Source organism: Panthera uncia (genome assembly GCF_023721935.1).
Source record: "Panthera uncia isolate 11264 chromosome A3 unlocalized genomic scaffold, Puncia_PCG_1.0 HiC_scaffold_11, whole genome shotgun sequence".
Taxonomy (NCBI): domain Eukaryota; kingdom Metazoa; phylum Chordata; class Mammalia; order Carnivora; family Felidae; genus Panthera; species Panthera uncia.
Window position 1 is genome coordinate 60,777,582 of NW_026057578.1, and position 23,970 is coordinate 60,801,551.

At 40.9% G+C, this 23,970-nt stretch overlaps 1 protein-coding gene and 2 long non-coding RNA genes across 5 annotated transcripts in view; 1 reads left to right on the plus strand and 2 right to left on the minus strand.

Annotated features, from left to right (window-relative positions):
- Positions 1 to 60: 60 nt before the first annotated feature.
- Positions 61 to 11,958, minus strand: LOC125936945 (uncharacterized). Of its 2 annotated transcripts, XR_007462172.1 has the most exons (4): positions 11,689 to 11,958; positions 9,298 to 9,431; positions 9,077 to 9,139; positions 61 to 207 (listed from the first exon to the last, which is right to left on the minus strand). It is a non-coding gene; the product is annotated as an uncharacterized LOC125936945 (long non-coding RNA). The 2 variants fall into 2 exon arrangements; XR_007462173.1 differs by lacking the exon at positions 9,298 to 9,431 and having other exon boundaries at positions 11,689 to 11,953.
- Positions 11,959 to 13,059: 1,101 nt separating this feature from the next.
- On the minus strand, positions 13,060 to 22,344 carry LOC125936948 (uncharacterized). Its single transcript, XR_007462174.1, has 4 exons — positions 22,116 to 22,344; positions 21,640 to 21,751; positions 14,236 to 14,300; positions 13,060 to 13,277 (listed from the first exon to the last, which is right to left on the minus strand). It is a non-coding gene; the product is annotated as an uncharacterized LOC125936948 (long non-coding RNA).
- Position 22,345: 1 nt separating this feature from the next.
- The window catches only part of ACTR1B (actin related protein 1B), a 12,920-nt gene continuing 11,295 nt past the window's right edge, over positions 22,346 to 23,970 (plus strand). The window contains exon 1 of one of the 2 annotated variants that reach the window (XM_049651401.1): positions 22,346 to 22,468. In XM_049651401.1, coding sequence (XP_049507358.1) covers positions 22,421 to 22,468 — 48 coding nt within the window. In that variant the 5' untranslated portion in view covers positions 22,346 to 22,420. The remainder of the gene's footprint in view (positions 22,469 to 23,970) is intronic. The other variant, XM_049651402.1, reaches the window with a different exon arrangement.

Sequence of the window (23,970 nt, forward strand, 5' to 3'; positions counted from 1 at the left end):
TTGGTTTTGCCCCTACATACCTTGGTTAAGAATGTTAAAATGATAGGGTAATACAAATAATACAACACATAGGTTTTATAAGTATGTACACTTATAATTTTAAAGGCATATACTTGCTTTCCTTAACTTCTCTCTTTGTAATTGACTTGCCTGCTGTTCTTGTATCATCAAATGGAACTTTGGAAAACACTTGCAGTTGAATTTCATCTCAAGTGAAGCAAAGAAAGGCATGTTAATACCAGCAGTCCAGGAAAAGTACCTAAAGTAGTCTATGAAATCAGTGAATAAAGGATACAAATGCAACAGACACATAATGTTATACTCTAAAATGCCTTGTCTTAAGGAGAATTTAATCTAGCTAAATCATTTCTGAAAAATTGAGATTTCACTAGATATTCCAAAAGGAAACATTACTTACTATGGATATGAGACTAGAAATTTTGCCCCAAATCTCATGATATTTAATGTCACAGTTTTTCTTTTTGCTCCTGTTGTCCTTCTCCCCACCTCTGAAACTGCCCCCACGCAGTCCCTCTGTACGAACAAACCTCTTTCTTATTTCTACGAGATCCGCATTATTTTCTTCCAGTAAGACCTACTACCACTTGTAGGAAGCTTCTCATAGTGAAGATCCTGTTTTGTGGCAGACACATCTAGACCCACATTCTGATTTTGTTGTTCGCCAACAGGTGATCTTGGGCAAATAACTCCATTTCTTTGATCTTCATTTCCCTCACTGGTAGGATAAAGATATGATTGTTTGACTCATAGAGGTTTTGTGAAAATTGAATAAAACAACATATGTGAAAACACTTAATAGTGTCGGTGTGAGGATCATCCTAAAGGCTAAATATTTGGAAACTGCTAATAATCATCTTATTTGTAACAATAACCCCTGATCCACTAGTAAATATTGCCTGTTTTCTGCTCATTGGAATCATGCACAAGTGGAGTAATATGTGGAGAAGGAAGAAAAAATTCATTAAATACAAAGGAAACAAAGATGCAATTAACATATGACAGGAAAAAGGATATCTGTCACAGATTCTGTAGCATTCCATCACCAGCCAATTTTGCCTCCATTGGGCCTAATAGTGATTAGAACTCAGGGACCAGCCCTTGGAAAGACACTTCCTTTCCAGCCTCCCTGGCAGCCAGGGGAGGGCTATGGGACACACAAAAGTCCTCTGGAGACTCCTGGAACCCTGGAAGAATCTTACTAGAGAGAAGAAAATGTAATGTTGGGGCTGTGCTTCCACATCCCTTTTATCTCCTACCTTGAAAGCAGATATGATGTCTGGAGCTGCAGAAGCCATCTTATATACAAGAGACACATGCACTAGTCAAGGCCCTGACCAAAGTCACTGAGCGTGGCACCAGCTTGCTTCCCTCAGACTGTTTGGAACAGAAGGAAAATAAACTCCTCCTCCTTGTTTAAGCCACTAAATTCAGATACTTCAGTTATTGCAGCCAAGTTTAAGGCAACACCTGAATGCGTCTCACTGAGATGATCCTGGCCACTCAGATTTGATGACCCATTATTATATGGAAGAACCAAGCATAAGTTCCTAAAAATCATAATGCCTGTGTACACTGGGACAAAGTGGAAGACTATGGATCATTTGTACAACTTTTTACCAAGCCCTAGCTCTACTCAGAAACCACACAAGGTGCTGGAGCTTCAAAGAGGATGGAGAGAGTGGCATCACAAAAATGGTGACATAGGAGATCATGGTCTCCATCCTCTGACACAGATTAATAATTATACAGCTATCTATGAACATAAACAGCCCTGAGAGAGTTCCACCTCAGAAACTTTAGCAACACATGGAACAACAACAACAAAAACCCTAAGATAGTCGCATAAAAAGAGAAGGAAGACTGGGGTGCTTGGGTGGCTCAGTCAATTAAGGATCTGACTCTTGATTTCAGCTTAAGTTATGATCTCATGGTCATGATCTCATGGTCTTGAAATCAAGCCCCATGTCTGGCTTCATACTGGGCATGGAGCCTACTTAAGATTCTCTCTCTCCTTCTGCCTCTCCCCTGCTCATGAGAGAAGGAAGACAGCTTCATTTTGTCTGCATCATCCCACATCCTAAACTGGCAGAGCTCAACATCAAGAGGGAACTTCCCAGCTAGAAAGATTTCTCCATGCCAGGAAAGGAAGAGCACAGTGAGCAATCAGCTTTTCCCAATCTCAACAATGGACAGATCAACTAGACAGAAAAAGCAACAAGGAAATGTTGGACTTGAACCATATTTTAGACCAAATGTACCTAACATACATATACAGAGCATTCCATCCAACAGCAGCAGAAAACACAGTCTCCTGTGGCATCTGGGTGGCTCAGTCGGTTAAGCGTCTAACTTCAGCTCAGGTCATGATCTCATGGTTCGTGAATTTGAGCCCCGCATCAGGCTCTCTGCTGTCAGCACAGAACCCACTTCAGATCCTGTGTCACATTCTCTCTCTGCCTCTCCCCCACTGGTCTTCTCCCTCTCTCTCTCTCTCTCTCTCTCTCTCTCTCTCTCTCTCTCTCTTTCTCTCTCAAAAATAAACATTTAAACAAACAAACAAACAAACAAAAACCCCACATTCTTCCCAAGTACACACAGAACATTCTCCAGGATAGATCATATATTAGATCACAAAACAAGTCTCAGCAAATTTAAGAAGATTGAAACCATACCAATGATTTCACAGTGACCACAAAGGTATAAAACTAAAAAACAATACCAGGAGGAAAGCTGGAAAATTCACAAATATGTGGAAATTAAACAACACAGTCCTGGGGGCACCTGGGTGCCTCAGTTGGTTAAACGTCTGATGTTGGCTCAGGTCATGATCCCATGGTTCGTGGGTTTGAGCACTGCATCAGGCTCTGTACTGACAGCTCAGAGACTGGAGCCTGCTTCAGATTCTGTGTCTCCCTCTCTCTCTGTGCCTCTCCCCTGCTCATTCTCTCTGTCTCCTTCTCTCTCTCTATCTCTCTCAAAAATAAATAAGCATTAAACACACACACACACACACACACACACACACACACACACAGTGCTAAACAACCAATGGGTCAAAGAAGAAATCAAAAGGGAAGTTTAAAAAATCTTGAAACAAACAAAAATGGAAACACAACTTACCAAAACTTATGGAATGCTATAAAAACAGTTCTAAGAGGGTAGTTTATAGCAATAAATGCCCACATTAAGAAAAAAATAAATATTTGAAATAAACAACCTGACTTCATATCTCAAGGAACTAGAAAATGAAGAACAAGCTAAGCCCAAAGTTTGAAGAAGGAAAGAAATAACAAAGATCAGAGAAAAAATAAATGAAACAGATACAAGAAAAATAATAGAAAAGATAAATAAAACTAAGAGTTGGTTTATTAAAAAGATACACAAAATTGGCAAATCTTTAGCTAAACCAAGGAAAACATTGAGAAGAGTCATCTTAAATGAAAGAGGAAACATTACAACTGATACCACAGGATCATAAGACTACTATGAACTATTATACCAAAAAATTGAACAACCTAGAAGAAATGGATAAATTCCTAGAAACAAACAACGTACCAAGACTGAATCATGAAGAAATAGGAAATCTTAACAGACCAATAATGAGTAAGGAGATTGAATCAATAATCAAAATCTCCCCAGCAAAGAAAAAACCCAGGACCAGATGGCTTAACAGGTTAATTCTACCAAACATTTAAAGAATAATTAATACCAATCCTCCTCAAAAAAACTGAATAAGAGGAAACACTCCCAAACTCACTTTACAAGACTAGCAAAGCCAAATAATACATGAAAAGCCAGATAAGAAAACTACAGACCAGTATCTCTGATGAATACAAATGCAAACTTCTCAACAAAATATTAGCAAACAATTAAAATGCACATTAAAAGGATCATACACCATAATCAAATGGAATTTATCCATCAAATTCAAGGATGATTCAACATATGTAAATCAGTAAATGTGATATACCACATTAATAGAATGAAGGTGATCATATGGTCACCTCAACAGATGCAGAAAAAAACACTTGACAAAATACAACATCCTTTCATGATAAAAATGCTCAACAAATTGAGTGTAGAAGGAACATACCTTAACATCATAAAGGCCACATATGACAAGCCCACAGCTAACGCCATATTCAACAGTGAAAGTTTAAAGCTTTTCATCTAAGATCAGGAACAAGAGAAAGGTGCTGACTCTCATCATTCCTATTCAACACAGTACTGGAAGTGCTAGCCAGAGCACTCAGGCAAGAAAAAGAAATAAAAGTCATCTAAATCAGAAAAGAAAGAAGTAGGGGCACCTGGGTGGCTCAGTCAGTTGAGCGTCCAACTTCAGCTCAGGTCAGGATTTCACGGTTCGTGAGTTCGAGCCCCACGTAGGGCTCTGTGCCGACCGCTCAGGGCCTGGACCCTGCTTTGGATTCTGTGTCTCCCTCTTTCTCTGCTCCTCCTCTGCTCATACTCTCTCTCTCTCAAAAATAAATAAAGATAAAAAAAATTTAAAAAAAAAGAAAAGAAAGAAGTAAAATTATCTTTGTTTGCAGATGATATAATCTCATACAGAGAAAATCTTAAAGACTCCACCCAAAAACTGTTAGAAATAATCAATGAACTTAGTAAAGTTGCAGGATACAAAATCATAGAAATCAGTTACAATTCTATATACTAACAATGAAGCATCTGAAAAGAAAAAAATCTCAGGGCGCCTGGGTGGTTCAGTCGGTTAATGGTCCAACTTCAGCTCAAGTCATGATCTCATGGCTTCTGAGTTGGAGCCCCATGTTGGGCTCTGTGCTGACAGCTCAGAGCCTGGAGCCTCCTTCAGATTCTGTGTCACCCTCTCTCTCTGCCCCTCCCCTGCTCATGCTCTCTCTCTCTCTCTCAAAAACAAATAAGCATTAAAAAAAATTTTTAACAAACAAATAAATAAATAAAATCTGCTTTAAAAAAAGAAAAGAATCTCATTCACAATAGCATTAAAAACAATGAAATACTTAGAAAAAATTAACCAAAGAAGTGAAAGATCTATACACTTAAAACGACAAGACTTTGGTGAAAAAAAGTTGACAAAGACACAAACAAATGGAAAGATATCCCATGTTCATGGATCAGAAGAATCAATATTGTTATAATGTCCATACTATCCAAAGCCATTTATAGATTTAATGGAATCCCTATCAAAATCCCAATGACAGGAGGCCTGGGTGCCTCAATCAGTTAAGCGTCTGACTCTTGATTTTGGCTCAGGTCATGATCTCACAGTTTGTGGGATTGGGCCTCATTTGGGCTTTGTGCTAACAGCGTGGAGCCTGCTTGGGATTCTCTCTCTCTGTCTCTGTCTCTGTCTCTCTCTATGCCTCTCCCCGACTTGCGCTCTCAAAAAAAAAAAAAAAAAAAAAAAAAAAAAAAAGTCCCAATGGCATTTTTCACAGAAATAGAAAAATCAATTCTAAAATTCATCTGGAACCACAGAACACCCTGAATAGCTAAAGCAATTCTGAGAAAGGAACAATCCTGGAAGCACCATACTTCCTTCTTTCAAACTATACTACAAAGCCTTAGCAATCAAAGAGTATTGTATGGCATAAAAATAGACACATAGATTAAGGGAATAAAACTGATAGCCCCCAAATAAACTTTGCATATATAGTCAACTCATATTTGACAAGAAAGCAAAAAAAAAAAAAAAAAAAAAAAAAAAAAAAAACTCAATGGGGAAAAGATAGTCTCTTCAATAAATGGTGTTGAGAAAACTGAATAGCCACATGCAAAGAATGAAAATTGACCATTATCATACACATCTCACACAAAAATGACTCAAAATGGATTAAAGACTTAATAACTGAAACCACGAAATCCTAGAAGAAATCATAGGAGAAAATTTCCTTGACAGTGGTCTTGGCAACAATTTTTTGGACATGATATCAAAAGCACAGGGAACAAAAGCAAAACTAAACAAGTGGGACCATATCAAACTACAAAGCTTTTGTACAGCAAAAGAAAATATCAACAAAATGAAAAACAGAATGGAAGAAAATATTTGCAAACCATATATCTGATAAGGGATTAATATCCAAAATACATAAAGACCTCATACAACTCATAGAAGAAAAATAAATACAACTTTTAAATGGTCAGAGGAATTAGATGGACATTATTCCAAAGAAGACATAAAAATGGTCAACAGATTCTTGAAATGATGTCAACATCACTTATCATCAGGGAAATGAAAATGAAAGCCACATTCTCACACCTGTGAGATTGGCTACCATCAAAAAGACAATAACAACTATTCATGTGGATGTGGAGAAAAAGAAACCCTTATGCACTGTTGGTGGGGATGTAAATTGGTACAGGCTCCATGGGAACAGCATGGAAGTTCCTCAAAAAGTTAAAATAGAACTATCATAGGATCCAGCAATCCCACCTCTGGGTATTATCCAAAGGTAATGCAAATAGGATCTCGAGGAAATATCTGCATTCCTATGTTCACTGCAGCATTATTCACAATTGGCAAGATATGGAAACAATCTAAGTGTCTATCAATGAATGAATGGATAAAGAAGAGGTGAGATAGATACAGATACAGATCTATAATGAATATTATTCAGCCATGGGAAATACTGTCTTTTGCAACAACATGAATGGACCGTGAGGGCATAATGCTAAGTGAAATAAGCCAGACAGAGATACACAAATACTGTGTAACTTCACTTACATATAGAATCTAAAAAACTCAAACTCATAGAAACAAAGTAGAATGGTGATTTCCAGGGCCTAAGGGGTGGGGAAAATGGGAAGATACTGATAAAAAATTACAAACTTCCAGTTACAAGATGAACAAGTTGTGGGGATCTAATGTACAACATTGTGTTTATAGTTAATGATACTGTATTATATACTTGAAAGTTGTTAAGAGAGTAGATCTTAAATGTTCTCACCACAAAAAAGAAATAATTACAGGATGCAGTTGGAGGAATTAGTTAATACTACAGTGTTAATAATTTTGCAATATATATGTATATCAAATCACCATGTTTACACCTTAAACTTAAACGTTATATGTCAATTGTATCTCAATAAATGTGGGAAAGGATACATAAAGTAGTAACGAAATTTTTGTGAACCATTTATCACTGTGAGCCATATAGCATTGTTTGAGGGTAAAATGTGGCCCATGTTCAAAATAACAGGACTGAAATAAACATTTGGAACTCAAACTGTACAAAGAAATGTAGGGGTGCCCAGGAGGCTCAGTCGGTTAAGGGACCGACTTAGGCTCAGGTTGTGATCTCGCGGTTCGTGAGTTCAAGTTCTGCATAGGGCTCTGTGCTGACAGCTCAGGAGCCTGGAGCCTGCTTCGGATTCTGTGTCTGCCTCCTTCTCTGCCCCTCCCCAGCTCATGTTCTGTCTTCCTCTGTCTCTCAAAAAAATAAACGTTAAAAAAAAAAAGAAATGTATAATGGTTGACTTATAGATAGTAGGCACTGAATGGTTAGATATTTTAAAGAAAACACAAACAAAGCAGACTGAGACCTGCTGCCTGGTCTGCACCCCTGAGCCATCCAGGCACATGGGAGAGACAGAAGTACACACAGACACAATCGAACACACTGACACAGCTGCACAGAACAATATGACAAGCTGGAAAACCAGCTCAGCTCAAGGCAGCCAGAAGGCAGGCAGTAGGCTCAGCAGACTGAGAAGTAGTGGGCCCTGCCAGGTGAGCTCTGGATCCAGTTAACCATGATATTTACTGAGTCACTCCTGTACATAGATATCGGGCATCAGTAGACTACACTCTGGTGCCATAGTGATGTCAGCAATCCAAATGGGTCAGTATGTGACATGCAGGGACTAGCTTCCTGGGACACTAACTGGATGAGCTGCAAACATCGTAAAAGTCTTTGAGGTAGTCCTGGAAGGGCTGCTGCAGACTGAGATCCCACATGACACATCCTGTGCCTCAGAGAAGAACCTGCAGTGAGGGAGGGGCTGACCCAGAAAATTCCAAGTCTCATCAGGACTTCCCAGGACATGACAAACCCCAGGGGCAAGACTATCCCCAGACAGTTTCAAAATTCATTTATAAATGTTGTGTATGAAAACTGTATCTATAAAAATTGGGTGGAGCCTGGGGAGGGCAGGGAGAATAACAGATTGCATAAGTTCAGAAAACTCTTCCCTTATAAAACTGTTAGTAATTTTTCATAGTTATATATTTTTGAAATATATTAGATTGATTGATTGATTGATTGATTTAGAAGGCTTCAGGCCCAGCATGGGGCCCAACGTGGAGCTAGAACTCACAACCCTGAGATCAAGACCCGAGCTGGTATCAAGGGTCTGATGCTTAACCAACTGAATCATCCAGGTGCCCCAAGTTTTCCTCCTTTTTAAAAGATGGTTTCTATCTGTCCCTTGGGGACGTTTTATTTTTCCCTTCTAAGTTTACTTTGCTAGGCCACAGAAAATAATCATCACAAATTCCATTGATGTGGCATTTATTCTGAGTCCTTTTTCTTTCTTTCTTTTTTTTTTTAATGTTTATTTTTGAGACAGAGAGACAGAGCACAAGTTGGGGAGGGACAGAGAGAGAGGGAGACACAGAATCTGAAGCAGGCTCCAGGCTCTGAGCTGTCAGCACAAAGCCCGATGCGGGGCTCAAACTCACAGACTGCAGGGGCACCTGGGTGGCTCAGTCGGTTAAGCCTCAGATACCTTGTCAGGCACCTTGTCAGGCAGATGTGATACAGCTGGTCTAAGATGGGGTCTGACTCAACATTTGCAATAACTCCCACATAGAGGCCCTGCTGCTGCTACAGGGACCTCCCCCCCCCCGCCTTTGAGGGGCACAATCCTTTCTAACTGTTTATCTTCTATGCTTTGCTTAATTTCCTGGGACTCTGACACTTCAAAGAACCAGTTCCAGCTTCAAGGCAAGCACGTTCCCTCCCACCAAACCATCACGCTATCTGAGAGACATCTGTGGACAAGCATGAGACTCTTCAAAGACAGCCTGATGGCTTCACACAAGGGAGGTACCTACCAAATAGTTTAGCCAAACCTTCATCCAAATTTTTTGAACTTGATGAAAATTCAGTATTTGAGCCTGTGGGGAAATAAACTTCATCTGTAATTAAATCTTTCATTTGATCTGCATGTATTTTTTAAAGTTTATTTATCTTTGAAAGAGAGAGCATGTGTGCATGTATTCTTAAATCAATACTGCTTTGCATGGTATTTTGAGGGGAGCATCATGCACTTTACCTGCTTTAGGAGAAAGAGCACCAGACATGGGTTCTAGTCCACCTTTTGAGTGCCTTGTGACCTGGGGCAGTAAAGTTCTGTGGGATTTGGTTTTCTCATCTGAGACTGGTAGGAAAGAAGCCAGCCACAGAGGCCTGTAAAGAGGGGGTAAGATGAAATTTGCTTATGTCATCTGTAGACTGAAAAGTGCTCTCCCCTTATCGTGTCCCATTGTTATCTACTCTGAACTGCAATAAATGGCACTGGGTCCAAGCAGCGTTATGCTCAGTGCTCAGTTTTGTTTTGTTTTGTTTTGTTTTGTTTTGGGGGGGGGCTGCAAAGACAGATGGACACATATCTCAGTGTTCTCAACAAAACTTTCCCCTCCATAGGAAATGATGCCAAAAAGCAATAACTTTGACCATCTTGGAAATGGGATGCCTTCTTGTTTTGGAAAACAGAGAACAATACTGCATACTCAGCCCTAATCCACATTAGGGTCTATGTTTGGAGGGGGCTCAGAAGGCCTGAGGCCACCTCTACTTGACCTGTTTGATAAACACAAGGAATTCCTGAGGTTGTCACTGATGAATAAAAAAATGAAGGTATAAATGTAAAGGCACGGAGCCAACAATCTCCCCTAGGCCATCATGGACTGATTTCAAGACTTCTGCTGACACTCATGTGACTACATCAAGGATATGGATTAATTGTAGCTAAAAGACTGTAAAAACTCATGGAATTTTGAACTATATTTTCAGGCTTTTCTTTACGAACATTGTGACATCTTAGTTTCTACACAAATTTTCTTGATTCTAGGTCAAGGCCAGCCCTTTATTCTGGCCTCGGGGAAGTGGCAAACCACCAAGGAAGAGAAACTTATCCCCTAACGAAGGGTTTTCGGGACCATAGCACCCACATACTCAGAGTACCTCAACATTCATAAAGTATCTGCAAGAATCTGAACTTCTTACAGCCAGTGACAATGCTGATTCTCACCTGGTTTCCTGACAGAAAATGTGCATAGCCATTGAGTAATTTGTGCACATGGCATCTTTCAACTCTACAGGAAAATTGGTAATCAGGTAGTTAATGGTGCATAGACATTACTTCAGGGTATAATGCTTTTTGGTAAATAAAAGAAGTAAAAAGTTCTCTTTTGTTGAGATATGAGTGAATCATTAAGAATAAATATAATGGACGTGTAAGTAAGCCCATACAGTAAAACATTTGTTCACAAAAACGCTTTGGTTTTTAAAGCACCCTGACAAGGGTGGTCACCTTCTCCCCTTTTCCCAATGTCACCCCTGACTGACAATTTGTACAATGCACTGTCCTTTTTGCTTCTCTCCACAGACTCAGGATCTTTACACTGAGAGAATTTGCCAGAATGCTGTCAGCTAATTTGTTGAGTAAATAGCAAAAGTGGTTCCAAATGCAGTGAAACCTTAAAAATAGAGTATGTAAATCTAATGTTCACTTTGAAAACTCTATATTCATAAAATGTTCATAACAGCATTATTCAGATAGCCAAAGTGTGGAAACAACACAAATGCCCATTGAATTATAAATGGATTAAAAAACTGTGGCACATCCATATAATGGAATATTATTTAGCCATAGAAAGGAATGAAATACTGATGTAGGCTACAATGCAGATGGACCATGAAACATGTTAAGTGAAAGAAGCCAGTCACAAAATATCACATGTATGAACTATATTTGAACTATCAAGACTATTTGAACTATATTTGAACTATCAAGATTTGAAAATATCAAGACTAGACAAATCCATAGAGCAGTCAGCAGATTAGTGATTGCCAGGGTCTGTGGGAAAGAGGGAATGGGAGTGACACAACGAGTGTGATAGTACTTTTTGGGGTGATGAAAATGTTCTAAAATTAGTGCGGATTCACAACTCTGTGAATATACTAAAACCACTGAATTATATACTTTAAAAGTGTAAATTTTATGATATGTGAATTATATCTCAAAAAAGCTGTCATTTAAAATGTAGTGCGGGGGGGGGGGGGGATAGATGAAACAAGATTAGCCTGATTAGTACATAGAGGCTCATGCTAATTTTTCTACTTTTGTTTATGTTTGAAAAATTTTATAACAAAAAGCTCAATGTACATGTGGGCTACCCTCCCATAGAGGTCTTTTGAGAAAGCTTCAGTTAAGAAAAATGTTAAAGTTACTCCCTTATGAGCAAGAGGTCTCTATGGTAGATTCAGGGAGGTAAGGAAGATAGAGGTGGGGAGAAACCCTGTGTTCACCATTCCAGAACTCATGGGAGGAAAACACCATTTCCTGCCTGATTTAGGCTCACAGTGAGTCTCTCACTTGTGTATCTGCCACTATATTTGTGACAGTACCTTCAATCAGATGGAAAGGGTAGAAGCTCTGTACCTTGCCAACAGTCCAGGAAGAGAACAAAGAAGAGGGTCTCCACTCCTGTCCTCTTTGCCATAGTCTGTATATCTCTTGAAATCCTTCAGACTTAGCAGCCTTGAGCTCCAGGATACTGTGGAACCCGATAGTTTGTGAAGTCACACCTGGAAGCAAGGTAGGGGGCAGTTCCACAGGGAGGGGGGCAGGGCCTGGTGTCTGTGGGCAGGGATGCAAAGGGGACAATGGCCGCCATGAGGACATCGGCTCTCCACTCACTCCCTTTGGTTCTGCAGTGCCTTCTTCTCTCCTTGTGCACTGCAGCCTGAAGATGGTAGGATACTAACCGGGATTCTAAAGTTGCATGTGACAACAAAAAAACCTAAATCAGCTTAAGTGAGGGGCACCTGGCTGGCTTGGTGGCTCAGTCAGTGGAGCATGCAACTCTTGATCTCAAGGTTGTAAGTTTAAGCCCTACATTGGATGTGGAGATTACTTAAAAATTATATATATATGGGGCACCTGGGTGGCTCAGTCGGTTAAGCATTGGACTTTGGCTCAGGTCATGATTTTGCGGTTCATGAGTTTGAGCCCCGAGTTGGGTTTTGTGCTGAGCGCACAGGGCCTGGAGACTGCTTCATATTCTGTGTCTCCCTCTATCTCTGTTCCTTCCCCACTTGCACTCTGTCTCTCTATCTCTCTCTCTCAAAAATAAAGATTAAAAATACTTTTTTCATTATATATATAGCTTAGGTGAATTGGAAGTAGCTAGGGTAGCCAGAAAAATCTTGTGCTAAATCAAGATACCACATTAGGAAAGTATTGCTACTTATTGTATCATATAATATTATAACTCCGAAAATATAAACAAAGGTATAAGATGATGTGGTCACCTGTGTATCACTATTTCCCCTATTACGTTTTATAAATATTAAGCTTTTTAAGGAAAAAATCTTTATATTTTAGCAGTTTTAACTGCACATTTTTTCCTGTATTTTTATTTTGCACTGGGTCCCACAAATTATACAGCCTGCCCTGCCCTTTAACCCTCAGGCTCATGTACTGTATGCAGTCTGGTAAGGAAGGGATTTTTAGGGACAAAAAGTCACATAAAAAGTTATACAGTAGTGGGGCGCCTGGGTGGCTCAGTCGGTTAAGCGTCCGACTTCAGCTCAGGTCACGATCTCGCGGTCTGTGAGTTCGAGCCCCGCGTCGGGCTCTGGGCTGATGGCTCAGAGCCTGGAGCCTGCTTCCGATTCTGTGTCTCCCTCTCTCTCTGCCCCTCCCCCATTCATGTTCTGTCTCTCTCTCTCAAAAATAATAAAAATAAAAAAAATTTTTTTTTTAAGTTATACAGTAGAATTCTGAGTGACTCAGGCATATTAGTTTGTTAGGACTGCCATAAAAAATCACCACAAAATGAAAGGGGAGGGGCTTAAGCAATAGAAATCTACTGTTTTATAACTCTGGAGGCTGGAAGTCCAAGATAAGGTGTCAGCCAGGATGATTCTTACTGAGGCCTCCCTTCTTGGTTTGTAAATGGTTGTCTTCTCTTTATGTTTTCACATGATCTTTCCTCTGTAGGTATCTGTGTCCAAAATTTCCTCTTCCTGTAAGGATACAAGTCATACTGGCTTAGGGCCCACTTTGAGGGCTTCATTTTAACTTATTGCCTCCATAAAGACAGGCCAAATAAAGCCACATTCTGAGGCACTGAGGATTAGGACATCAACATATAAATTTAGAGAGGGGGATACGATTCAACCTATGACAATAGGTAATGGCAGCCCATAAACACTACTTGTCTAAAATATCTCCACAAAAACAAAAACAGAACAACAAAAACAACATATAAAACAACACAAGACTCACACCCTCAGCATAACCAAAAGATAGAAAATGTCCAATTTCAAATTACCAGTAAACAGAAAAATAAACACTAACCTTGGAGTGATGTGGAAATGGAGTCCATTGGGGGCCTTTTACCAGCGAGATTTCCCACCACACTCAGAGTTAGCAGAAACCAAGGCCAGGGGAAATAGGCTAACTTTAAACTCAAGATGCACAACCACCTAACTCTTGACCCCCACTGCCCAATCCAGCGACTTTCCCCATCTCAATAACAAATCAGTGCTTCCACATGCTCGGGCCAAAACCCAGGGTTCATCCTAGACTCCCCTTTTTCTATCTCACCACACGTCCAATCCATGAGCAATTTTCTCTGTTCAATTCTCCCACACATTCCCAAGTCTGGCCACCTTCCCCATCTCCATTGCTCCTGGAGGTATCTGTGTCCAAAATTTCCTCTTCCTGTAAGGATACAAGTCATACTGGCTTACCACTTTCCTCAGTTGCTCACCACTTTCCTTTCACTGCTGATGAAATTAGAAGCCAATGAAGTCCTCTTAACATTCTTCAGGCCACTGCTGAATCCCAATGAGTCCCACTACCAGAATATTCACCACCTCCTCTCCCATTTACCCCTTTCCTTCCCTTCCATCTGCTCACATCACCAGAGGAACAGAAGTCAGGCTGCTTTGCAACCTAAGTGCACCCTATGGCACTTACCTTTAAATAATCATTAGATTTTCTCTGCCTCATTTCTTTTATTTCCAGGCAGATTTGTTGAGCATCTAGGCATGAAGGAAAAACATTTATAATTATGTGGTCATCCAAGTCTAGAGCAAGAGTCAATAAACTTTTTCTATAAAAAGCCAAATAAAAGATATTTTAGGCTTGGGGTGCCTGAGTGGCTCAATTGGTTAAGCATCTGGCTATTGATTTCAGCTCAGGTCATGATCCTGCAGTTCCTGAGGTCAGGCTCTGCGCAGTGTGGAGCCTGCTTGGGATTCTCTCTCTCCCTCTCTCTGTGCCCCTCCCCACCCCTTTCTCTCTCTCTCTGGAAATAAATAAACATTTATTTAAAAAAAAAAGAAAACACTTGGGGCGGCTGGGTAGCTCAGTTGGTTAAGTGTCCGACTTCAGCTCAGGTCATGATCTGGCAGTTCATGGGTTTGAGCCCCATATCGGGCTCTGTGCTGACAGCTCAGAGCCTAGAGCCTGTTTCAGATTCTGTGTCTCCTTCTCTCTACTCTCCACTCGCGCTCTGTCTCTCTCTCTCTCTCAAAAATAAACATTAAAAAAGTTACAAAAAAGAAAAGAAACACTGATGGTTACCACAGGGGAGATGGGTGGGGGCTGGGTGAAATAGATGATGGGGATTAAAGAGTACACTTATACAATAATAATAATAACAGAGAAATTTTAAAAGACCTAATACAGGAAGAGACATACTATGCTTATGGATCAGAAAACACTATGTTGTTAATATCAATTACCCTCAAATTGATTGATAGATTTAATATAAAACCAATCGGGCACCTGGGTGGCTCAGTCGGTTGAGCGTCCAACTTCGACTCAGATCATGATCTTGCGGTCTGTGAGTTAGAGCCCTGCATCAGGCTCTGTGCTGACAGCTCAGAGCCTGGAGCCTGCTTCAGATTCGGTGTCTCCCTCTCTCTCTGCCCCTCCCCCATTCATGCTCGCTCTCTCTCTCTCTCTCTCTCTCTCTGTCAAAAATAAATAAACATCAAAAAATTTTTCTTAACCAATCAAAATCCCACCAGGCTTCCTTGGAAAAATGGAAGATCTGGAATTCCTGGATGGTGCAGTCAATTGAACAGCTGACTCTTGATCTTGGCTCAGGTAATGATCTCACAGCTTGTGAGTGCTGCATTGATGGTGTGAGGCCTGCTTGGGATTCTGTCTCTCCTTCTCTCTGCCCCTCACCTGCTTGTGCTCTCTCTTTCTCCAAATAAATAAACTTTAAAAATTAAAAAAAAAAAAATGGAAGAGCTAATCTTAAATTGTATGGGAATCAAAGGACCTAGAATTTTTTTTTTAATTTTTAAATGTTTATTTATTTTTGAGAGAGAGAAAGACAGAGCATGAGCCAGGGAGGCGCAGAGAGAGAGGGAGACACAGAATCTGAAGCAGTCTCCAGGCTCTGAGCTGTCAGCACAGAGCCCGACACGGGACTTGAACCCACAAACTATGACATCATGACCTGAGCCAAAGTCAGATACTTAACTAACTGAGCCACCCAGGTGCCCCAAGGACCGAGAATTTTAAGTGGTTCAAAACAACTTGAAAAAGAAGAATAAAGGACTTACATGACCTAATTTCAAGATTCATAAAACTACAGTAAATAAAAACATGCAGTATTGGCACATAGATCAATGAGCGAAATAGAAGGTCCAGAAATAAATTCATATATATAAGGTCAATTGACTAATAACAAAGATGTTAAGTCAATTCAACGGAGAAAATATATTCTTTTCAAAAAATAATATTGGGGGCGCCTGGGTGGCTCAGTCGGTTAAGCGGCCGACTTCGGCCCAGGTCATGATCTCGCGGTCTGTGAGTTCGAGCCCCACGTTGGGCTCTGTGCTGACAGCTCAGAGCCTGGAACCTGTTTCAGATTCTGTGTCTCCCTCTCTCTGACCCTCCCCCGTTCATGCTTTGTCTCTCTCTGTCTCAAAAATAAATAAACGCTAAAAAAAAAAATAATTAAAAAAAAATAATATTGGAATAATCTGATAGCAATATGTGAAAAATATGAACCTCAACCCTTACCTGATACCATGTACAAAAATTAACTCAAAATGAAACAGAGACCTAAACATAAGAGCTAAAACTTTAGAACTTCAAGAAGAAAATATAAGAGAAATTCTTACTGACTTTAGGTTTGGACTTGATCAAAATAAAAAAAATATATACATTTGCTCTCTAAAAGACACTGTTACAAAAATAAAAAAGATAAGCCATACATTGGGAAACAATAATTGCAAAACATATAATCTGCAAAGGATGTGTATTTAGACTACATAAAGAACACAACTTAATAAACAGACAATCAATTTAAAAATAGGACTGGGACAAAAAGAATGAAATCTTGCCGTTTGCAACTACATGGATGGAACTAGAGAGAGGGTATTATGCTAAGCAAAATTAGTCAGTCAGAGAAAGACAAATATCATATGATTTCATTCATATAAGGAATTTAAGATACAAAACAAATGAACATAATGGAAGGGAAGCAAAAATAATATAAAAACTGGGAGGGGGACAAAACATAAGAGACTCCTAAATACAGAGAACAAATAGAGGGTCTGAGGGGTTGTGGGAGGGGGGAAAGGCTAAATGGGTAAGGGCCATTAAGGAATCTACTCCTGGAATCATTGTTGTACTATATGCTAACTAACTTGGATGCAAATTTAAAAAAAAAATAAATTTTTAAAAAATTTTTTAAAAATAAAAATGGGATTTTTTCTTTACTGAAGAAGACAAATGGATGACAAATGAGCACATGAAAAGATGCTCAACATTATTAGTCACTAGAAAAGTATGCATTAAAATTGTTAGGAAGGCTAAAAGTTTTTTTTTTTTTTTAATGTTTATTTTTGAGAGAGAGAGGGAGAGAGAGACAGAGAGACAGAGTGTGAGCAGGTGAGGGGCAGAGAGAGAGAGAGAAGACACAGGATCTGAAGCAGGCTCCAGGATCTGAGCTGTCAACACAGAGGCCAACACGGGGCTTGAACTCATGAACTGTAAGATCATAGATCATGACCTGAGACGAAGTCAGATGCCTAACCAACTGAGCCACCCAAGCACCAGGAAGGCTAAAAGTTTAAAAGACTGACAATACTTAATGTTGGTGAAGATGTAGAGAAACTGGAACTCTCTCATACACTGCTGATAAAGGTAATATTAGGCAACACTTTAGAAAATAGTATTTTCTTAAAACAGTATACACGCACTTGCTATATGATCCAGCCATTCCACTCCTAGGTATTTACCCAAGAGAAATGAAAGCATATGTCCACACAATTACGCAAGAATGGTCATAGCAGCTTTATGTACAATAAGCAAAAATAGGAAACAACCCAAATACAATAGGTGAATGGATAACAAATTGTGGTATCCATGTAATTAAACTTACTAAACAATTAAACGTAACAAACATGTTGCATGCAATAACACGAAGCAATCTCAAAATACTTATGCTGAGTGAAAGAAGTCAGACAACAAATACAGTATGAGTCAATTTATGTAGTCCAATTATATACAATTTAAAATTCCACTACAATTTACTCTATATAAAGGACACAAAAATGCTGATTCAAAGGGGCACATGCACCCCAATATTTATAGCAGCACATAACCAAATTATGGAAGGAGCCCAAATGTTCATGGACTGATGAATGGATAAAGAAGATATGGTATACGCATACAATGGAATCTTACTCAGCGATCAAAAAGAATGAAATCTTGCTATTTGCAACGATGTGGATGGAACGAGGATGTATTATGCTAAGTGAAATAAGTCAGTCAGAGAAAGACAAATATATGATATCACTCATTTGTGGAATTTAAGAGGAAACAGATAAAAACAGGAAGGAAAAATAAGATAAAAGGAGAGAGGGAGGCAAACCATAAGAGATTCTTAAATACAGAGAATAAACCAAGGGTTGCTTGAAGGGAGGTGGGTGGGGGATATGCTAATTAGGTGACGAGCATTAAGGAGGGCACTTGTTGGGAGGAGCACTGGGTGTCACATGTAAGTGATGAATCACTGGGTTCTACTCCTGAAACCAATACTACATGGTATGTTAACTAACTTGAATTTAAATAAATTTTTAAAAATAACAAATACATAAATATATAAATACTGTATTGTGTATAACTGTGTAATCATATACAATAGAGAATTCTAGAAAATGACAACTAACCTATAGTAGAGAAATGTCTGGCTAGTGCTTGCCTAAGGATGAAGGGGTGGGAGGGGGAGGGGAGGAAGGGATTACAAAGGCGCATGACGAGCTGTAGGGCAATGGATATCTTCATCATCCTGATTGGGGAAAATGGTTTCATGGTGAATTCATATGTCAAGACTCATCAAATTGCACTCTTTACATACATGCAGTTTACATCATTTATATCTCAACAGAGCGTAAGAAAATGCAGTGTATAGCAAGGTGATCCTATGTTTTCGTCTGTGAAACATACAAAAACGAAACAGAATGATAGGGTTTTGATCTGAGGATGGCAAATTACACCCAGATATCTGACTCTTCAGTTCACCTCAATCTTTCATCCTAGGTCCCCAAGGAAATAGTAAGATAAGATTTTAAAAAGGAATCCAAAAGGGGAATTACTGAGGCTACAGCAAGAACCCATCCAATTTTCAGAGTTAATTTAGTTAACAGTACTTCCTTAATAGTTTTGTTTGATCACTAATTGTCCTCAAATCATTGGTGGCCACAACTGGGTATCTGTAGTAGAAGGAGGAGGTGGCATCAGGCACAGAATTCCATCCTCTCTGTCTTCCTTTTGGGGTCCATCAGGGGAGTCCTCAAAGACCCTACTCTATGGCTCCTCCATGTGTGATAAGAACTGACCTGCATTGGTGATGTAATGTCTTTATTCATAATGTAGGTGTACGTTAACAGTTACTGAAATTGAGAAGATCAAAGGAATCTAAATGCCAGGGAGACATCCAGGTGTGCAAAGGGGGAGATGCTGAGAGGAGCTAGAAGGAGCAAGGAGGGAGTGGCTGGCCCGGCAGGTCTGGGGGATTCTCTTACCCTATCAGTCTCTCCTGCCCCTCCTTCTTTTCCTTTCTCTTTTTTCCTTTCTCCCTCCAAAATAAGGTTTCTGAGCTCTTCCTCTTCATAGTTATCTCAGAGAATAATTGATGAGCCTGTCCTCTTGCCTTTGTAGCTCAGTTTGCTCTATAGTCTTCAACAACATGCACTTTTGGGGTCCTTCTTCAGCTACTCCTCCCCCACCCCTGTGGCCCCTGCTGTCCAGAGTTCATGGAGTTTATTCACAAGTAGAACCTTAGCACTTCTTTTATAAATGCTCGGCTGTTTGTTATGCAGATACTTTTTCACTTCAGTTTTTCATTTTATTTAAAAAGTAATATATCTTAAAGGCAGAGGTAAAGACCAGTGGAAATAAGTCCTCACATATATGGTCAAACAACTTATTGACAAGGGTGCCAAAACCATTCAATAGGGAAAGGACAGTCTTCAATAAATGGTGCTGGGGAAACTGGACATCCACATGCAAAGGGATGAAGTTGGACCCTTACTCAACAGTATATACAAAAACTAACTCAAAATGGGTCGAAGACCTAAATATAAGAATTAAAACTATAAAATCCTTAGAGTAAAACACAGGGCTTCAGGACATGGATTTGGTGATGATTTCTCAGATATGAAACCAAAGACACAGGCAACAACATCAAAAATAGACAAATTAGACTTCATGAAAGTTCAAAATTTTTGTGCATCAGAAGACACCATTAACAGAGTAAAAAGGCAACACACAGGGTGGGAGAAAATATTTGCAAATCATCTATTTGTTAGTGGATTAATACTCAGAATGTATAGAGAACTAAAACTCAACAACAAATAATCAATTCAAAAATGGACAATAAATTTGAATAGACATTGCTCCAATGAAGATATACAAATGGCCAATAAGCATACGAAAAGATGCTCAATGTCACAAATCATTAGAGCAATGCAAATCAAAACTATGATGAGATACCACCTATACCCATTGTGTTGGCTACTCAAAAACAAAGACAAAAACAAAAACAAAACCAGAAAATGACAAGTGTTGATGAGAATGTAGAGAAACTGGAACCCTCTTGCATGGTTTTTAGGAATGTAAAATGGTGCAGCTGCTATGGAAAACAGCATGGCTGCTCCTCAAAATATTAAAAATAGAATTACCACATGATCTGGCAATCCCATATGTGGCTATCTATGCCAAAGAATTAAAAGCAGTATTTTTGCCACCCATGTTCATAGCAGTATTGTTCACAATAGCTAAGATGTGGAAGTAACCCAAGGTCTATCAAGATCTGAACATAAGCAAAATGTGGTATATTCATACAATAGAATGTTATTCTGCCTTAAAAAAAAGAAATCCTGTCACATACTACAACAAGGATGAAACTTGAGAACATGCTAAGTAGAATAAGACAGTCACAAAAGGGTAAGTATTATAGGATTCCACTTATATGAGGTATCTAAATGCTTAGAAACAGAACAGTGGTTGCTATGGGCTGAGGGGAGAGGGAATGGTGAGTTAATGTCTAATGAGTACAAAGTTGCAGTTTTACAAGATGAAAAGAGTTCTGGAGATGGATGGTGGTAATACTTGCACGTTATGAATGTATTTAACAACACTTAACGTACACTTAAAATGGTTAAGATGGTAAATTTTATGTTGTATGTTTTCTCCCACAAACAAAAAAAGAAAAAAATAATATATACATGAACAAGCTAAAAAACAATTCAATGCCAAAAAAAATAGTTTATATAGTAAAAAAGTAATTCTCCCCTAATTTACCCACATTTACCAATGGTTATATACTCTTATACATGTTATATACTCATATATAACCAATGGTTATGTACTCATATACTCTTTGGAGACTCAGACATCTAACACTCTGAGCACTGTCTGACTTTCTTTGCTTTGATTTAGCCCCGTGTGCTGATGTGTTTCATATCAAATTATATAAAACTTCCTCATTATTTTTACCGGTTGCACACTGACTCATTTTATGAATACATATCTATGGTTACATTTGCATAAAGTTCCTAAATAGGCAAAACTAACCTTTGGTGTTAGAATTCAGAAAAAGTCACCTCGAAGGAGCAGCCGGGCAGCGACTGTGAGAGGCGGGTAGCTAGTCACGCTGTTTCTTAAACCCCCCTATGGCTATTCAAGAGTGTCCACAATGTAATAATTCATTAAAATGTGATTTCTGCACTTTCCTGTCTTCAGTGATGCTGTCTTCACTTTTACCAAATTTAATCTCACAGTTTAGTGGGAAAGGTATCAGTAGAGGCAAATAACTATGGCTCAGTTTAGTAAGTGAATTTAGGATACCTTGCACGGTTGCAGCAGTAGACCCCAGCGGGGCTGGAAGCTGCCGACATGCAGACCCCAGCTGTCGCTAGCTGGATAGCCCCCGGCTAGTCACAGATGTCGGTTCCCACATCTGCAAAATGGGAATAAGAATGCAGCTATCTGATAGAGTTACTGCAAAGATTTAATATAATCTGTGTAACATAGGTGGAAGTGCTCCGCAAACACACAGCAGGTGTTCGAGTAATGTCAGAATTTTAAATTTTACACGGAAAAGGATCTTCCTCAGTGCTCAGTAAAGAAATGCTTTGGGTAAAATACTTAGGGCCGGCCTTCTCAAGGGCCACGCGTTCACGAAGTAGCATGGTCTCATGTGCTGCCGCTCGGAAACGAAGTCTTCCCGGACAGGCGACACTCAGCCCCTGGACTCTGCCCAGGTCCCCTTTAAAAGAGAGCCCTGACATCATTCCACCCCCTGCCCCCACGGCGCAGCCTACCTTAGAAGCGCCCCGGCAGTACTTCCGGGCGGCCTCAATTGGCTGGTCAGCACCCGGAGGCCCCTCCCCTTTGCCCGCAACCGGCCCCGGGCGTCCACCGTCAATCCGCCCAAGTGGGAGCGGTGATTGGCTGGGGGGCCCGCCCTCCAGCAAGCCCCGCGGGGCTGGCGTAGGCTGCGCGCGCTAGGTGGGAGGGGCGCGGCACCGGGTTTGGAGTTGCCGCTGTCTAGGTCCGCCCGCCCGCCCTCCCGCCCGCCTGTCCCTGCTGCAGGCCCCCTGCTGGGCAGGGCCGGCCCGGCCCGGCCATGGAATCCTACGACATAATCGCCAACCAGCCCGTGGTCATCGATAACGTGAGGCCCGGCAGTCGGGGAGAGGGCGGGAGTCCCGCCCCCGGGGGTGCACGCGGCGGCGCCAGGAGGACCCCCTCCCCCCGCCCGTCTCCGCTAGTCCTCCGAGCGATGCCCGCCCGACACCCACTCCTGGGGCTCTCCTGTTCACCTGGCTCTGTAGCTAGGGCCATGGGGCCAGCCCCTCCACCGGCGCCGTGGAGCCCTTGCCCGAATCCTCCCCGAGCCCGGTGGGGACGTACTGGAGAGGCATGGGACCCATCTGTCTGGCTACTTGTGGTCATCGTGGGGAGTGCTGGAGTGACAGTCGAGCGGCCCAGCCAGTGCACCTGTGTCAGGCCCAGGGAGGCACCTGGACACTTCTTGGTTGAGATGAGGGCCCCTAGTTAGGTTAGGTTAGTTTAGGACCCCAACCACTTTACCCCCTTCTCGGGCTCTGGCTGCCCCTTTTAGTGGAGGAGGAGGGAAGGCATTTGCCCTTTTGCAGAGTGCTGGACTGATCTTTCAGAGAGGGTTGGCCTGGTGACCTCTACAACAGCACTTCCCAAGGGGCTGCAATTCTAAGCAGGACCTCCAGAGTGGACAGGCCCTCTTTTCCTGAGACTGGAAAGAAGAAAAAAAAAATACTGGTTAAGCTCTGCCAACCACATATCCACCATCACCTGGTTGGCCACTTGGCTACTTTGACCCTCTCCTTAAGTGCTCACTGCTCTGTGCTGAGCAGAAATTCCACAGCTAGCAGTACAGTGGAGAATTCAGGACCACTCTTTCTAGGACCCATAGCAGTTTGGGATAATGGTTTGGAAGCTTCAGAGAAAAGTTGCCTGGCTTCCTTGTGGCCTTGTCCTTCAGCACTGGGGCTCAGCATGTTTTCAGCTGCCCTCTAAGGATTTCTGGCCTCAGAACTGTCTGATCCATGGGAAGAAAATGAAGGACAGGGATATATGGATCTGCCTCTAGCTCGGTGTCTGCCTCTGCTGTGTGAGCCTTGGAGTTTTTTATAATGACTCACTCCTCTTTCTGGGATGTGTCTCCCTCCCACATGACCCCCATGTAATCCTGAATGGCTGTCTTTTTTGGAGTACCCACGTGGGCTCCTTGAGTCATAGCAGGGGGTGTTTAATAAGAAGGCTAGAACTAGGCTTGGGGGTTCCGTCCAGCAGGCTACAGGATGGACTAGGCCACTTCCTTTCTTGGTGGGCAAATAATTCACTTAGGCTAACCAACAAGCTTAGGAGTTCAGAGGGCAACCTGCTTGGTCCCTCTGGGTTTCCAGCCCCTCCTCTGTAACATGAAAATGTTTATTTCTTTTTTTTCAACGTTTTTTTTTTTTTTTTTTTTAATTTATTTTTGGGACAGAGAGAGACAGAGCATGAACGGGGGAGGGGCAGAGAGAGAGGGAGACACAGAATCGGAAACAGGCTCCAGGCTCCGAGCCATCAGCCCGGAGCCTGACGCGGGGCTCGAACTCACGGACCGCGAGATCGTGACCTGGTTGAAGTCGG